This window comes from Populus euphratica, unplaced genomic scaffold (genome assembly GCF_000495115.2).
Source record: "Populus euphratica unplaced genomic scaffold, PopEup_1.0 scaffold41.1, whole genome shotgun sequence".
Taxonomy (NCBI): domain Eukaryota; kingdom Viridiplantae; phylum Streptophyta; class Magnoliopsida; order Malpighiales; family Salicaceae; genus Populus; species Populus euphratica.
The window spans coordinates 726,330-743,613 of NW_011499868.1; the positions used below are offsets into that span (position 1 = coordinate 726,330).

A 17,284-nucleotide genomic window follows, 5' to 3' on the forward strand; every position below is an offset into this window, starting at 1 on the left:
TATAATGACTGGAAAATTAAGTAGTTATTTTTTTATATTCAAAATCTAAAATTTTCAATTAATTTTGCCCAAAAACTTCTATTAAACACCTTAAAAATTATGATAAACCTATTCATTGTCTCAAAAATCCTAAAAAGTCATTTTCAAAACTAAAATAAACCCAAAATAAAAAATTAATCAGAATTCAAATCAGTTTTTTCATGAACTTAAAAAATACATAATATAAACTTCCCCAATCAAATAAAATAATTTAATACAATTATTATTTATTTTAATTGTTTAAATTAGTGTCAATAATACATTTTTTTCTTTATCAGTAAAATTTAGTGAACTCTTTGTTCTTTCTCAATCAAAAATTAAAAATTAAGTTATTAATGATAATATATAAAAATCATAAATAAATAATCAATTTCGGCCTCAACTCTTGTCTTAAAAAGAGTTGGGTCTCCACGATCCAATTGCAAAATTTAATTAAAGCCCAATTGTTAGTCCACCTGTCTTGGTTCCAATTTCCAGATTCATAAACAGAAAGGGGGGGTTAGGGTTTTAGAGAAGAAAACTGAAGTATGACGACTCGAATAGCACCAGGTGTTGGAGCTAACTTACTTGGCCAACACTCAGCCGAGAGAAATCAAGATGCCACTGCTTACGTTGGCAATCTCGATCCTCAAGTTTCCGAGGAATTACTTTGGGAATTATTTGTTCAAGCCGGTCCTGTTGGTAAGGGATAGCCTTTTTTAATCTTACTGTACGAAATTAGAGTTTAATTTCTAACGTTTTTTCTCTTTTTTTTTTCAGTTAATGTTTATGTTCCTAAGGATAGAGTAACAAATCTTCACCAAGGGTATGGATTCGTAGAGTTTCGGAGTGAAGAAGATGCTGATTATGTAAGCGGGCTTTGAATTTCATTTACAGTTACTCGTTTTTTTACTAGAAAATTATTGGGATTTATTTTTTAGGTTTTGAGATTTGATTATGCAGGCAATTAAGGTTTTGAATATGATTAAGCTTTATGGTAAGCCAATTCGTGTAAATAAGGTAAGGGAGTCTATTGTTTTCATGTGTTGTTTTGTTAATAATCATGTTTTTATGTAGTTTTAAGATGATTTATTACATGTTTGGTTTTAGGCGTCACAAGATAAAAAGAGCCTGGATGTGGGAGCGAATCTCTTTATTGGAAATCTTGACCCTGTGAGTTGTGTTATTCTTTCTAGTATACTTATGTGAATATGAAGTGTTTTGCTTCTTTTGATTTTGCTGCTAAGATCCTCTTTTTTTTTTTTTTGCAGGATGTTGATGAGAAACTTCTGCATGATACTTTCAGTGCATTTGGAGTAATTGTTACAAATCCTAAGGTAATTATTAGTTATGTTCGCTTCTTTAGTTTTGCCATCCACGAGTCTTGAAAGTTGAAAATGAGGAGAGAATAAAAATAAATCAAATTGTGATTTAGCAGCTTGTAGGAGTTAAGCACCTTGTTATTTCATCCATGCTTTTATTTTTTTTTAAGTTGATTGTTCACATCTATGTGCTTTCATGAAGTTTGTAGTGGTCAAATAGTCAATGTTGTTGAAATTGTATGTGAATGTTTAAGTTTAGAATTTGCTAATGAGATGCAAATACAGAGGAGTTTAGGATGCTATCAAAGAACAGAAAACCCCAACAAAATAGATGGTATCATTTTCTTTAAATCAAACCTAATTCTATTCCTTCAAGAAATAAGATTTTGCATGGTGGATGCAGTGCAAAGCCCAACACTCTGCAAAGCGTGTCCAGATACTTTCTATTCTAATTCTAATACTATAATAGGACTCTTAGTTTATAGTGGCTTTTTTTGTGCTATTGAAACTTGTATATAATTTAGTAGTGTACTTAGATCTTGGTAGGCCAGCCCTAAAGAATATAATAGTCCTGAGCTTTAAGGAGGAGCTTTTGACCATCAGTAGAGCATGGTTGATGTTGCTGATCAATGCAGTCATTGCTTATGACCCTGGTGTTTGCTAGGCTTACTGATTACAGACTGTTACCTGAGCAGTTATTGTAATTAGCCAAATGAAAGTCAATGTTATTATGATGCATTGGAATTATCTTACGTTAGATAAATAAGGAGTAGCAATCTGTCTGATTTGTATTAAGCGAGAGAAGAAATCTGGGAACAAAATTGCTGTAATAGGCTGACTATTCCATGTTATACAAATGCATGCAGAGGAACAAGACAAGTATGAGAATGAGCCTTATGATTCTTAAAATTGCACAATATGCATCTCAGTATATTCTAGGCATAAATTTTTTGCTTGTTAATCATAGGAAGAGTAGATCTTTTTTACAAGTGTTTTTTATATATCATTTTTCACAACTGGATTGCATGTGGTAGAATGTACCATTTTGTTTTTATGGGATCTAGGACAACTTACCTATTTTAATTTTTCAGGCACGAACTTTTGCCTGTCAATCCTGGAAAGTGTTGAACTATTTTAAATTTGTCTTTATATATAATTTTTCACAACTGGGATGCACATATTAGAATGCATGTAATGGACATCTGGGATTGCTTAGCAGTATTAATTTTGGTACCAGGAATTTTCAGAGTAAATCGATGGTTGGAGATCATTTTTCTTCATGCTGATCTTACAAGCAGCAAAAGTCACATGTTCTAACATTCTAGTGCACTGATCTCTTTTCTGGATTTGACTCGGAACATCTAGCATTCTTTTCTAGATGTTTCTCAGTCATCATTGAGATGCTGAATATTTTCATTTTCTAATTATTGCCTATTTGTGAACTTTTATACTTTTTTTACTGTTGTATACTGATGTTTGGAATTTGTATTTTCAGATAATGAGAGATCCAGAGACTGGAAATTCCCGAGGTTTTGGATTCATCAGTTATGATTCATTTGAAGCATCTGATGCAGCTATTGAGGTAACTCCATGTATTTATGTTTTACAAACGTTTGAGAAACAATCATTTTCAGTAGTTAGAGATTTGCACAAATTGTTGGTTGTGTTTTAGGTCATTTTGGACTCTTGCAAGTAATTTTACTTTTTAGCCAAAGGATGCAAAATTGTAGACAATTGTATTAAATGTTACTTTGTTTGGTAATTGCTGGATGAGGAGTCAACTCAGTTGGAATTAATACTCTTCTTATATTGATTAAACAGAGCTGACTGTTTAATAGTAATTTGGACTTTAACAGGCAATGAATGGTCAGTATCTTTGCAACCGTCAGATAACAGTCTCATATGCATACAAGAAAGACACTAAAGGGGAGCGCCATGGTACTCCAGCAGGTGAGGCCTTTTGTCATTGAAACGTTGCTTTAAATATTCTTTACAGTTTCTTCTGTTGCCTCATTTTATGAGAGCTTATGAGGCTCTTAACTAGATGGGTGCTAGTCCTTTTATTTTAAAATGAAATAGGAAAGTTTCCATTAATGGTGTCTCGAACAGAGAAGCTTATGGTTGAGTCTTTCTATTATTAATAGAAGTGATTTAATTGTTTCTGTTATTGATCCAGAGAGAGTTTTGGCTGCAAGCAATCCAACTACCCAAAAGAGCAGGCCCCACACTCTGTTTGCCAGTGGACCTCCAACACTTGCCTCTCAGGCCAATGGTGCTATGGTCGCACCTGTGCCTCCCCGTCCCTTTGCAAATGGTGTTGTAGCTCCAGGACCAATTCCAGCACTGCGCCCTCCGCCCCCACCAAATGCAGCATTTGCACCGATGCAGGTTGGTGGTCAATCAGCTTGGCATGGCCAGCCACCTCAACAAGGTCAACCAATGCCACCTCCGGTCATGCCTGCACCACCTGTTCAATTCAGGCCACCCCCACCAAACATGCCACAACCTCCTATGCAAGGAGCTCCCATGTTCCCAAGGCCTCCCCCACAGCCCATGGCCATGGGAGCCCAACAACAAGTTTGGCGGCAGCCACCACCACCACCACAGCAATTTGCTGGGAGGCCCCATATGCCACAAATGTTGATGCAACCACCGCCACCACCCAATGCACTACCACCACCACCACCACCCTCAAGTTGAGCCTAGAGTAGAGCAGTTGCGACTATTCATAACATCAGCTACTATGTTGAATGTTGCTTGTATCATTTTGTTTCCGATTGTAGTACATTTTCCTAATTAGTACCATAGAGCTGGTAATATAAACTGCCGTTTACAATGTTATAGCCTTCATTTTTGCTTATGGACTGCACATTTCCCCTTGCATTCATTTCAAGTAATCGAATCTCAGCTTGTAAAGTTTCTGGTTAGGTAACAGGTTCAGCTGGCCACAAATCTGTAAAATGAGGTCATTGATGATCATTAAGACCTACGGTTTGCATGGTTAAGTTTTGGTAATTTAACTAAAGAGATAGTCATGATTGTTAATGAATTAATGATGGTTTTAAAAATATTTTTTATTTAAAAATATAATAAAATGTTGTTTTTTTATATATTTTTAAAATTTTTTAATGTTATTATTATTTGGATATTTTTTAAAATAAAAAATAATTTAAAAAACACTTTGAAATTTCGGAGACGAGGTGGTATTACTTGCAAGTATTTGCATCATTGCTTTTCTCACAAGGAATGAAATCTGGATCGAAGCCCCTTGCTCATCTTCTACTAACGCTGACGTGATCTCATTAGCGAAATTCATTCCTTGTTTTATCTGCACTCATACCTGCCAATTAGCTTTACTAGTTAGGAATCAGCTAGGAATCAATCGTCTCGCTTAAAACTTCAAATAAAATAGAATATCTTATGCCTAATCTTCTGAATCTTAATACATGCAACTGGAACTAGAAAACAAACGAAAAGGTACGGAAAAGAAGATGCATTTGCTTTTCTAAATGAAGATTGACGCAACAATTTCCATTATTTGGATCAAGTTTGGCATCACTAAAATTGCCAATAGGGTACGCAAATCAGGACAGTTCAGCATTGTTGAGACTTAAGGGGAAAACTATTGTGATCAGAGTACTTGAAGAAGATCCTGTACTGTCCACAAATTCTGTAGGTTATCGTTGGTGCCTAAGATAAGCAAGTGAGATGTGTTCTTTATTGTTCTCGTCTCTTCCCCAAATTTACTGGAACCAAAGGCGATACATGTTCATGAATTCTTGCTTCAGTGACGTTTGGCTTGTTTGGTCATCTAACATCTGCAAAGGTAATTTTAGGCGCGGTTGCTTCTCTGACTGCAACGATGGGATGGAACCATATTCCACTTCACAATCCAAGACCAAATTAATATTTCAATATATAGAAATCAATATCTTTTCTTGGTTTCCTCTCAGGTATAAATCCTAGGTACGCGTATTCAGTCAGGTTTTATCCCTTTATCCCAGAAATGGATCAAGGTCAGAAGACTATTAAGTATCAAATATATCCTCCTGTAACGAAAGTTTCATAGTAAACGTATGATTTTGTGAAAGATATTTCATCAGACTGCAAGTATTTGAAACTGCCAAAAAACATGAAATCAATTGGCAATACTGGTTTTGGTTACTGAAGAGGCCGAAATGACTACCTTCAGCACAAGGTTTACCATCTTTTGTTTTCTTGTCAAAAATGAGAAGGACGTACTGCTTAACCACAAGTCTGATGGAAAACTTGCTAGAGCTCAGCACTTGAAACGCTGCAGGAGAAAAATACCAGAACCTATATCCTGCTCTGAGATCTGCAAATCCATTAGGGCTGACCCTATTATTTTCTTTGTATGCAAATGTTTAAACGAACAACACTGGGAAAAATCTAAACATTGGGATAATTCGTGGTGACTTCAGAAACACCAATCTCTAGGCCTTCTACAATCACACACGTAACTTAGGCTGCAAAACACTTCCTTTTTTCCCACACAGCTTGAACTCACCATCGAAGCCCTTGTCATCTTTTGTTGGTTGCATGTGTCTATTGAAGCTGAGCTTTGTAGAGCTAACTAGTCCTTTGTAGAGGTAACTATTTCTTCTCTTCTTTCTCTTTCGTCCTGCGTACCACATAAAAAGCCAAATCCTAGTGGAGCTTGCCAAACACTAGCTTTCATCCCCACCACTGATGAGATGTATAAAACAACATGACAAAAATAAAGGTTTATGATATACAAGTGATGTATATGCTTGCATATGTCTACATGTACATATGTGGCAGATACCTCTCTAGACGGGAAGCATCATATAGAGTGCAGAGAGGAATACATACAGAAAGCTTACCACGACTTTTCTCTTGAAGATGATAGTGACAGGAAAATGTTGCTTTCTAGTCTAATACTTGATAACTCTTAACAAATATAGTAAAAGATTATCATTATACAATTACCATGATGTGAGAATAGACTTAACAAGAATGTTGGTGGTGCATCAGATAATGTTCTGTCCACTATCGAGGGAGATTTCTACACGTTGGAGGAACTTCATAGGATTAAACAAGGGCATCAACATGGATACGGAAATATTCAATGATAACTCAAACCATCACCTAATTTTAGTGCTGTAGCTAATTGGAACAAAGATATTTTGAATAAATTCAATTTCTTCACTAGTGATTTGCTTTTTCCTGGATTGTGCAATTTGAAAGCTCTATATGCTGTCGGCGAGGCCGGTATTCTGTCTTCTTCCTCGCACCTAGTTATCAAATAATATAAGTACCCCAATGGACTTCATATCCATCCATAACATAAAATGAATGCATTGATTTGCATTCAAAACTTTCATGAATGAATTTCTTCCTCCAAATAGAGGCAGGAAATACCACACGCCAGCTGCAGTCTGTTTTGGTCACTACACTTCATATTCACCATAAAACACTGTTTCTCTCAATGATATAAGCTTATTTTTCCGAAAAACATTCGAAAACAAGTGTCATTTTCCACATAAAGTCCCACCCTTCTACATAATTCCTCAAAAAGGCCTTGTTTCTTGCCAACATTTCTTCTTTGTTCCACTACAAGAATATAAGTATCATCTCTCTTTATATTTACTTGCCATAGGGCAGCTATCCTCTTCCATTCTGTCGTTCTCCATCACTGGAATCTAGCTAGAGATAGACTTGATCAATACAAAGTTAAAACCATCCTGAGAAACAAATGGCAATGCAGACAACTGCTATCCAAGAAGATAAAGGCAATGGGATATTTCATAAAGCTATGAACTCAGAGTCAAAGCCTGTTTGGATCCCTGGACCAGTGATCATTGGCGCTGGACCCTCAGGGCTAGCTGTTGCAGCATGCCTTAAAGAAAGAGGTGTTCCCTTTTTGATACTAGAGAAAGAGAGATGTATAGGTTCTCTGTGGACACTGAAGACATACAATAGTCTACAGCTTCACCTCCCAAAGGAAACCTGCAAACTCCCTCACATGCCATTCCCTCCTGAAGTCCCAGCATACCCCACTAAACAACAGTTCATAAGTTACTTGGAGGCTTATGCTAAGCATTTCGCAATTGAACCCATGTTTAGACAGGAGGTTCAATCAGCTATATATGATGCAAGAATGGGGTTCTGGCGGGTCCAATCCAACGAGTCTGAGTTTCTGTGCCGGTGGTTTATCGTAGCAACTGGAGAGAATGCAGAACCAGTGTTACCTAATATTGAAGGAATCTCAGATTTTAAAGGAAGTTTAATCCACACCAGCAGATTCAAGGACGGAGCTGATTTTACAGGACAAAAGGTTTTGGTTGTAGGCTGTGGAAACTCAGGCATGGAGATTAGCTTAGATCTATGTAATAATGATGCTCAAGTTTCTCTGGCAGTGAGAGATAAGGTAAAATGTTCTGATCCATGCTCTCTTGCTCCAAATGTGTACCATCCTATATGTTCTTCTCTTTCAACTTCTACTGAAACACGTATGGATCTAATCTATAGATACATATGATCTATATTTGTTCTGAACTTGATGAACTCCCAACTTTCAACTATAGAATATGTAAGACCCCATGATTCACATATGATTTGCTGCTTGCTCAAAATCTTCGATCAGTTTTACCTAAAAAAATCGAGAAAATCAATTTCATGTTCCAACAGTACGTTACAAACTGTTCCATTGATTATTACATATCCAATGATGCCTTACTTTGACATATAGACAAGTAAAATGTCTTTGTTTTAGCATCGTCAGAATGAGGTAGCATGTTGAAATTTCACCTGTTTAATGTTTTTTGACTTGTCAGTTTCTTTTCTTTTCACTGTGAATTATTCATGTAGTTCTAAATTCTTGCAGTTACACATCTTGCCTAGAGAGGTCCTTGGCAGATCAACCTTTTCTCTTTCAATGTGGTTGTTGAATTGGTTCCCAGTAAAATTAGTTGACTGGTTCCTCCTCATCTGCTCACAATTAATTCTAGGCGACACACAGAAAATGGGCATACGAAGACCCAAAATTGGACCACTTGAACAAAAAAATTCTACTGGGAAAACCCCGGTGCTGGATGTTGGAGCTTTCTCTAAAATTAAATCAGGAAAAATCAAGGTTAATAGTAGTTTCCCTCTTACTTCTTGTCTACATTAAACGAATACATTTTTATTCATAACATTCATGGACCTTTTAGGTGGTTTGCGGTGTTCAAAGATTTACAGCCAGCGGCGCAGAGTTTGTGGATGGACATGTAGAGAATTTTGATTCAGTGATCTTAGCAACAGGTTATAGAAGCACTGTAACATCATGGCTCAAGGTATAGAAGAAGTTCATTACATTTACAAATAGGTTGATGCTCTCAAGGTTCAAATACCTTGGGGCAGATAATTTTCGTTTGAGAGTTCTGTCCATGCTTGTTAATTCCTGTGCTTTTCTTTTTTGACACCAAAAGGAGGACAACTTCTTCAACGAGAATGACGGTTATCCAAGAAATCCATTCCCCGACAACTGGAAAGGCAAGAATGGACTTTACAGTGTTGGTTTTACCAGGAGAGGATTGTTGGGTTCATCCATTGATGCACACAGAGTAGCAGAAGATATTGCAAGACAATGGAACTGTGAGACAAAGCATCTGCGAATAGAGTCATGACCAGAACTTATATATGTGGTTTATTTATTCAGAGTTTAACGTTCTGTTTATGTGGTTTATTTATTCAGAGTTTAACGTTCTGTTTAGGGTTTGTGTCGAGTATCAACAGCACAGGAAAACTGTGATCTCAGTGCTAGAGGAGTGCTATTACAGGGAAGTGTCTGTTTGATTGTTTTCTACATGAGGTGACGTAGTGCTTAGTCACAGAAGAGTTGTTCGTTAAGCTTTCATTCCTAACATCTGCTATCACATCACAAAGAGCTTGACCCTACCGTATAGATTAAGATTTTTCTTCAAGAAAAGAGGATGTCATATGAATGCACAATGACTGCCATCATGTTCATCTCCTTTCAATATTCCCCTGCTTCCTATCCTGATGGTTATAAGAACATTAATGTTTTTATGAATTAGATGGGTAGATTTTTTTCTATTCTTGACTGTGATTTCTCTCTCTAGTATTTCTTATGAGGTGAAATGAAGAAATAAAAATAACATTAGTGTATCGGCTCCACCAAGATCTAGAAAGACTTTAAGCTATATATTTCCATTACAGGATTAGTGACATGCTTGTATATTAGTAGTTACTGTGAGAAAAACTGCCGCAATTATTGATGAATATTGCAATATAAAAAAACTAAAAAAAATATAAACGTGATTCAACAATATATTTATATCTATAAAATGAGAAATTTTTATTTTTATTATGCTGAAATATAGTTACATAGCATGTATTTATTGTAAATCTTAAACTATTTAAAAAAACCTACATACCAAAAAAATCCAAACAATCAAACGTGTATTAATAATTTTTCCTCTAACCAACCTGCATGACCTACCATGAGAAGAACACCACAACAATCCAGATTCGATCCGTGGTCCTGTCCACAAGTACTGCAGATAATTTAAAGGTCCTCATTCCTTATATCATTGCTTTTTTAGGCTTCTGGTAACAGAACCATACCATTAATTCATAAAAGAAGAAATGAAAATTATATTTTATGAATTCTATTTCCAGACCAATCATCCAGTGGATACTCTAGATAAATCACCGATGAAAGTTCAAAGAAGATAATACTAAAAGAAATTTGAAGCAAAGAAGGCTTAATGAAGGAGAACAATTAGTTTGAGTAAAAACAAAAGGATTAATTACACTAACAAAATTAGAGTAACATTACTACTCAGGAATCAAGATCTAATGGCTGACGGAATGGAGTTTTGACCATGTAATAAAAACCACAAGTAAAGACAAGAGATATTGCGGTGATTGAACCTTCTCTTGCTCTGAGTAACCTGTCTCCTACCCTAGAAGCAAGTGACTGGGTCCAAACCTATTACAGTTGAGGGTACGCGTGTCACACTTGTCAATCCTTGATGTAAGCAGTTCAGAAATTCCAGACAAAGACATCGCCATTTGTCGAGTCTCTAGCTACTAATTCAGAGCAAAACCTACTAACGTCTCCCTTCTAAAACTCTACAAAAACCAACCGTAGGGAACCCTCCATGCTAGTCAATAAACGACGCAAAAACATATGGACAAGACGACTCTACCACCCAGGATAAAGATGGTGAATTTTGCTGAGCTTGAGCAACTGTGATAAAGGCTTGCTTCAATCTTAAAACCATTTCCCTAACTCAGAATCATGCAGCTTATTAGACAATTAAAACGTCTAAAAAAGAAGGTCCCACATATTTAATGTGCAAAGCTATCATGCTGGAAAGCTAATCAGGGAAGACGACTCGAGCAATATACAATGTCATCCAAGGCAATATGTTTCACATAATTATTAGAGAGGGGGGGGGGGGGGGGGGGGGGGGGGGGGGGGGGGGGGGGGGGGGGGGGGGGGGGGGGGGGGGGGGGGGGGGGGGGGGGGGGGGGGGGGGGGGGGGGGGGGGGGGGGGGGGGGGGGGGGGGGGGGGGGGGGGGGGGGGGGGGGGGGGGGTTGTGGGGTGGGGAGAAGAGCAGGATGGGCATAAATGTACATGAACAATCAGTTTGTGGAAAGTGACATTGAGAAGTTCCTTCAGCAATTGCCTTTGGTCTCTGTCAGTAATACCAAATAAAATTAACAGTTCCTATAGAATGTCCGGACTGAGGAGCTCAGTCATGCCAGGCTGATGCATAATTCTTTAATATCCAAGTCGAATATGTCACTCATTGATTGCTACACGGAGTGTCAGAATTAAGAGCAGAAGATGCCAAGTTCTGTTGATAACTATAAACAGATAGTGCAGAAAACGTAAAGAAAAGAAAGACGAGTTCTGTAAAATAACTCAAACAATATTGTTTTAATAAAAAAAAGTTTTTTAATTCTTTAATCACAAATCACATCGAATTTTTCAAATATATAAAGCTGAATTGTAAGGCTCAAACATAGGTTAAACCTGATCAAGGCTATATGATATTTGATTTAAGCGTGCCTTAACATCAACCCCACAAATCCCATGAATTAATCTGGAGAGCAAAAGCATTACATTTTTATATTAAAAAAGCATATACAATCTACATTGTGGATCAGCTTTATGCCAAATAGTTTGCTTCTTGATGCTTCAAAATTTTCTTTTGAAATAGCTTTGGTTAGCACATATATGCTATCTAATCATCAGTTTTGTAATAAAACAAAATAATTTTATTTTTTTTGTGTGTATTTATTTAAAAAAATAAAACATTATTTTCAATTGAAATTACATCATGATTTTAAACATAAATATATATTGACTCAAGTTTATTTAGATATAAATCCACAAGTATTTTTTTGATTCAGATTACTTGATTTACAACAGCAATAACTATTATATATTTAACCTCAATTTCTTTAAGCAACAACATTTTGCTTTCTTCAATACCAAGAAAACATTTCTAATCCAAAGGTGAAACATTAATAACTTGTAGTAATTTTCATTTCATCCATATATCTTGTTTAATCTGGATTAAAATGACTATCAAGCATAAAACTCTAAAAATAAAAAAAATTTATACCATGGTTTAATATGCCTTTAATGTATCTTACATTTCTTTTTCAGTATAATTTACCGGCACAATAGGTGAATTGTGAGAGCAAACTTACTACAAAAGCAATATCAAGATTTATTAGTGTAAGATACATCAAACACCCAATTAATAACCTTATAAGCAACACTCCTGATCTTTCTTCTGCATCTTTTAAGACTTTCTTTCGACAAGTTCACATCACAACAGCAGTTTTGTTTTTATTAGAAATATGGTTTAAAGCAGACATGGTGAATCTGGATAGTTTCTATAGCAGCATAGCTATCGTGTCACTAAGTGTAGGTAGCAACCCTTAAAAAGTCATTGTGATCTAGTTCCATTACGGATCCATGCAAATCCTAAGTGAAATAACATCTTGACTCACGAGGAAGAGACAAAGACAATTGTTACCAGCTAGTGTCTGTCCAAAGCCCCAATATTTAAGCTTCCTATTCCACGTTGACAAGACTGTTTCCAACTTGCAGAAGTATCGATGATGACGAATGAAACGTGGAAAAACAGCGGTAAATGCAACTATCAAATTAAATGGCACAGACAGGATTCAAAGCATTTGAAAGGGAAAAGGTATTTCTAAATCTAAATAATGCCAAGCTTCAAATTCTATCATGAATTCTGACCGTGATCACCTACAATGTGTCAAAACCAAGCATCTAGTTCGAGAACCACCTAAGACTACATGTAGCTAGCTCCAGAAAGGCCTCAGAATGGAAGTGGCATGAGGTGAATTAACCAGTCGCACCTCATATATCTAGATCCGTATAAGGCTAAAATGATCCTGACAATCCATCATTTAGTTCTCTCATTCTGTTTCCATTATAATTTCTGTTACCGTGTTGAAATCGTTCTAAAGCCAAATCAGTTTTTAAATTGAAGATAGACACCAAGTTGTATTCGCAAAAAAATCTGACATTTTAATGCTGTCGACCTAACATGTATGAGGTCAATCTGTCTGATTTCCTCAATCAGTTTGATAACCATGACTATTTTATGTAAGGAATGGAAATCTTCACACCAGAAAGCAATCAAATGTGATGTTGCAGGAACAATACAAGAAGACAACAAGTGCTAAGAAAAATAGAATGATGCTAAACAGAGTCTTCACGCAAAACTCTTAATCCAAAATTTTATTAATGAATATTGAATATTGCAGCTTTTATAAGCTACTTACGTACTTGAAAGTCCAGAACAAAGTTACAAAAATAATAAAATGTAGAAAAAACAAATTCTAGAGTATATCAAATTCTAAAAATAAGTTATAATAAAAGAGTAGAAAAAACAAATTCTAGAATAAATCAAATTCTAAAAAGAACTTCTTTATGTAAATGTCTTTCTAATTCTACATTGCTATAAAATCTTAATCTTAAAAAAGACCTGGCCTTTATAATTTTCTAGAAAACTATATAATATAAATTACAGCGGTGTATAGACAAAGACAATAAATTATAGCTCTACTTATTATTTTTTAGGTTGAGAGATTGAACACATCTAAACCTAAGTTTTTTAGTTTTATTATTAGACTTTAATTTTTATTTTTTGTTAGATTTTTATTAATTAATGGGTTTTAAACTCAAATTTGATTATGTTTAGGTTCCTATTCTTTAGTTGTATTTTTTGAAATTACGATCGGTTGATGATAAATTAATAATAGAGTTACGAAAGAAGCTTGATAGGCTAGTCACTGGTCTATGTTCTCAAGTTGGCCATCTATTTTTTGGCTGGTCCACGATACTGCTGAAGAAATTGACAACGCCATGAAAAATAGAGAGCAGAACCGAACAACCTAGCCAAATGGTCTATTTTCTAAAGCTGAGCATCTAAAAAAATACCAGTACCTACAGTAACAAATGCATTCTAAGTTTAGTGCATAGGTCTTCTGTGCAGCCAAGATTTTCCAGGAAAAAACATACCATGAATGATTCCATATTCTCATAACGTGCACCATGTTGCATGGACAGTGTAATGTGTAACAGGAGCATCATTCTGGAAAAAAATCAATAATCCCTAATACTTCTAGATATCATCCAAGTAGGAAAGTGGGAATTCGAGGACTCAATCAAACATCAAGTGGAACAAAGCTTTTACTCTAGAGCAAGGCAGCTGGAAAACATATCCAACTATCTAACCTAGATGCAGTCAGAAAGCAACAACAGCATGGTAAAATTAAGGTTATCAATAACAGTTGCAAGAATCTAGAATCTGTGTTGAATGTACAACACGTTATTCTCATAAATTACCTACTGGATTACATATGTAATTTTGTGATAGTTATTGCCTAACCTCAAATTAGAGGAAGAACTACACTTCAAAAGGAAGGATAGTCTGTCTTTCAGAGTGAGCAATTTTAAGACAAAGTTGTTCGGAAGAGCACCATAGCAAGTATTTCTAATTAAATATTTGTCTCTCAGATAGTTTGAAGAACTACACTTCAAAAGGAAGGATAGTTTGTCTTTCAGATGACTGCACCAAAAGTACTTGCTGTTTAAAGTTTTAATGGGACAAAATATTTCTAAATTACAACTAACAGAAGTCCACGAATCAACAAAGGTGCCTTAATACGCATCTCTGACGCAGCTTATAGTGTTGACAGAGCTCCTCGATCCTTAAAATTGTACAGCCCTAAATTGAAAGAAAGAAATTATGTCTCAAACCTAAGATTATGACCCTTTAATTATAGAGAAAACTCTCGTATATTTAGATATTCTTATGACAAAAAAAATCCTTACAAAGTTTTTCAAATGCAAAAAAAAAAAAACAAAAACTCTAATTAGTAAATTTTTTATTAAATATTTGAAATAATTACTAAAGAAAAAAAATCCAAATACAGTAAAAAAAATAAAGAAACTCCAGTTCCTTAGCCATGTTGAAGCTGTATTCTAAAAACTTGTACGGAACAATATTTTTAAAATATTTTGCAAAAAATTTAGTCCATCCAACATTAAGATAAAAGAAATTATAGCCTTTTTTGTTTGTTTTTTTTTTAAATTATCGTTTGATGCGTCCGAACATGTTATTGAGCTAGGACTTTTGTTACAAGCCCGCATCAATCTCCCTCGGAAATCTCACATCAATTTGATATCAAAATGGACACTTGCATACACCAGTCAACCTTGTCAGCTAAATTACAGTAAAACGACAAGACAGAACCCTTCAACATTCATACTTTCATCACATACAGAAATGTTACTTTTTTCAATGAACAATATTGTTCTTATTATTGCTAGTGCTCCTAAAAGACTCGAAGTTTCACAAAAACCCCCCCATAGAAACAAGATACAATTACAAACACTCTTTTAGGCATATTTTAGACATTTATTCTCAAGTATTTCTAATATAAAACACATATAATCCTGTGAAACCATTCTGAAAATAAATAGTTGGAGGCATTTAGAACGTAGAAGGACCTTTACGATCAATGCATTAATGGATCAGTATTCTCCATCAATGCCAATGGACATTGGAATGGTGCTGATTAATAATGCTGTGAAAACCATGTCAGTGAACTCGTGTCCAATGCAGAAGCTTAATCTGCCATACAAATTACAAGCGAGGATAACACTAGACCTTCAACAATATGGAATCTGATACCAATTGAACTATGCTTTTTCCTTGCATAGACTTGGAATCCCTCGACCACTTCAATCCCTACTCAGTTTTCCACTTCTCGTAAGAAACTCTTAACACATTATGATCACAAAACTTCTGTGATGCTGCAACGTTCCAAGAAGTCATTCCAAACTCATATCCAGGCCCAGTGGTGGTCCCTCCCTGGTGAGCAAAGCAGTAGTTCAGTTTACACTTTCCATAATCAAAACCATGATACGCTGATAACTTATTAGCTGGATTGAGAACCAATGTCCCATCCAACATGGTCCAATTTTTACTCTCTGCGTGCGTGTAATTAATATTCAACTGTTTGTCTAGAAATTTCTTTGTGTTCAAGAATTGAAATTGTCCAGCAATTAATGAGTTAGAATCTAATGCGTTGAAATCGAGTTCAAAAGACAACCCCTGTAACTGGAGATGCTTGATTCCTAATTGATGAGATCGCTAAAAACTCCCAAAGGTTGGTCTTTCCAAGTCTGCAATGAGCTGGGAGGCATAGAAAGCTGAGCGGGGACAATTGGAACACTAGCAAAACAGGTTCTTTTTGTGAGTTTAGGGACTCCCTTGATGCTTAAGCTAGCATTAATAATGAAGGAAAAAAGTCCTATGAGGTTGTGTTAATGTGTGTTTGATAAAGTTTTCTTACGAAGATGAAAATTGCTTCCCTTAGTTCAAAGCCGATTATATATAAAGCCTTGAATCTTTTTAGGTGTGTCCATGCAAGAATAAAATGATTAATGTTCTTTTTTTTTTTTTTAATGTATGGACATTTTGTCCTCGTGTATTTGGTAGTGAGTAGATCGGATTTTACCAAAGAGCAGCATCCGTGTGTAGCGAGTGGTTTTGTGATGCGAGTGTGTTAGAAGAGTTCGAAGGTTCTTATCAGTTAAATAGGGATTTATTACTAATGAATCATGCAAAAAACCTTAACAGAATTATTTATTAACTAGTAAGACAAAATTAAGCACAAGAAGATGTATAATCATGTTAAATCAATAATTTAACATAAAAAAATTATAACTTTTTATTTAACTGAAAAATTAAAATAAATTGTGAAGATGTTGTTTGAGTCAAATTTGTTATTTTTTTCATTAATTAGGATTCTATGTTATTCTATGATTTTAATTTTTTTACCTTGTAAATATTGATTTTTAACCTATTTAAAAAGTTATAAAACCTCTTACAAAGATAGAGTATTTCACACTTTTATTCCGAGAAATAAAATTAAAAACTAGGGTTCTTTTTGTTAACCGATTCAGCCAAAATTGTCTCTCTTGCCTCTTTTATTTTTTTTAATGATGTCATTCCATAATTACTGTACACCCCCATGTCAATGACTAGCTAGTATCTGGGGCCTTGCTGTAATCCTGAATTTTTAACTATGATGCCATTCCATAACTATTGTGATAAAGGGACTGAATGTTTCGATCCTAAAACCCTCAATTATTAAAATTATTAGCTACTACAAAGCGAAGACAACGCCTTGTGATTTCTGAAGCTGCACATTTTTGTTTCTTTTTAGTGTTTTTCTACACAGAAAAGGGATATACAGCCTCATTTCTTAATCCCTATTCTCTTTCAGATCTGATGTGAGCAGAATCCGATGGAGTGAAAGGTAAGAGACCTTGAAACAGAGATAAAAATAAATGAATAGTTAGACTTCCAAACTAAATCTCTCGATC

The 17,284-nt window shown here is 35.3% G+C and overlaps 2 protein-coding genes across 3 annotated transcripts; both read left to right on the forward strand.

Annotated features, from left to right (window-relative positions):
- Positions 1-503: 503 nt before the first annotated feature.
- Positions 504-4,259, forward strand: LOC105126548 (splicing factor 3B subunit 4-like). Its single transcript, XM_011027445.1, has 8 exons — positions 504-720; positions 799-887; positions 982-1,038; positions 1,129-1,191; positions 1,290-1,355; positions 2,836-2,922; positions 3,197-3,290; positions 3,517-4,259. Exons 1-8 carry the CDS (start codon positions 567-569, stop codon positions 4,038-4,040), a joined length of 1,134 nt encoding a protein of 377 aa, XP_011025747.1. The 5' UTR covers positions 504-566; the 3' UTR covers positions 4,041-4,259.
- A 2,649-nt stretch (positions 4,260-6,908) lies between these two features.
- On the forward strand, positions 6,909-9,308 carry LOC105126549 (indole-3-pyruvate monooxygenase YUCCA6-like). Of its 2 annotated transcripts, XR_842447.1 has the most exons (5): positions 6,909-7,752; positions 8,209-8,457; positions 8,537-8,659; positions 8,795-9,043; positions 9,080-9,308. XR_842447.1 is itself a non-coding variant. In XM_011027446.1 (4 exons), the coding sequence occupies exons 1-4, from the start codon at positions 7,078-7,080 to the stop codon at positions 8,990-8,992; spliced, it is 1,245 nt and encodes a 414-aa protein (XP_011025748.1). In that variant the 5' UTR covers positions 6,909-7,077; the 3' UTR covers positions 8,993-9,046. The 2 variants fall into 2 exon arrangements, 1 of the variants encoding a protein (XP_011025748.1); XM_011027446.1 differs by lacking the exon at positions 9,080-9,308 and having other exon boundaries at positions 8,795-9,046.
- The last annotated feature ends 7,976 nt before the right edge of the window (positions 9,309-17,284 follow it).

Coding starts and splice junctions, on each gene's coding strand:
- LOC105126548 (XM_011027445.1), top strand. CDS start 567: ATGACGACTCGAATAGCACCAGGTGTTGGAGCTAACTTACTTGGCCAA. Junction 888..981: donor GTGAAGAAGATGCTGATTAT/GTAAGCGGGCTT, acceptor TTGATTATGCAG/GCAATTAAGGTTTTGAATAT. Junction 3,291..3,516: donor GCGCCATGGTACTCCAGCAG/GTGAGGCCTTTT, acceptor TTATTGATCCAG/AGAGAGTTTTGGCTGCAAGC.
- LOC105126549 (XM_011027446.1), top strand. CDS start 7,078: ATGGCAATGCAGACAACTGCTATCCAAGAAGATAAAGGCAATGGGATA. Junction 7,753..8,208: donor CTCTGGCAGTGAGAGATAAG/GTAAAATGTTCT, acceptor AAATTCTTGCAG/TTACACATCTTGCCTAGAGA. Junction 8,660..8,794: donor CTGTAACATCATGGCTCAAG/GTATAGAAGAAG, acceptor TGACACCAAAAG/GAGGACAACTTCTTCAACGA.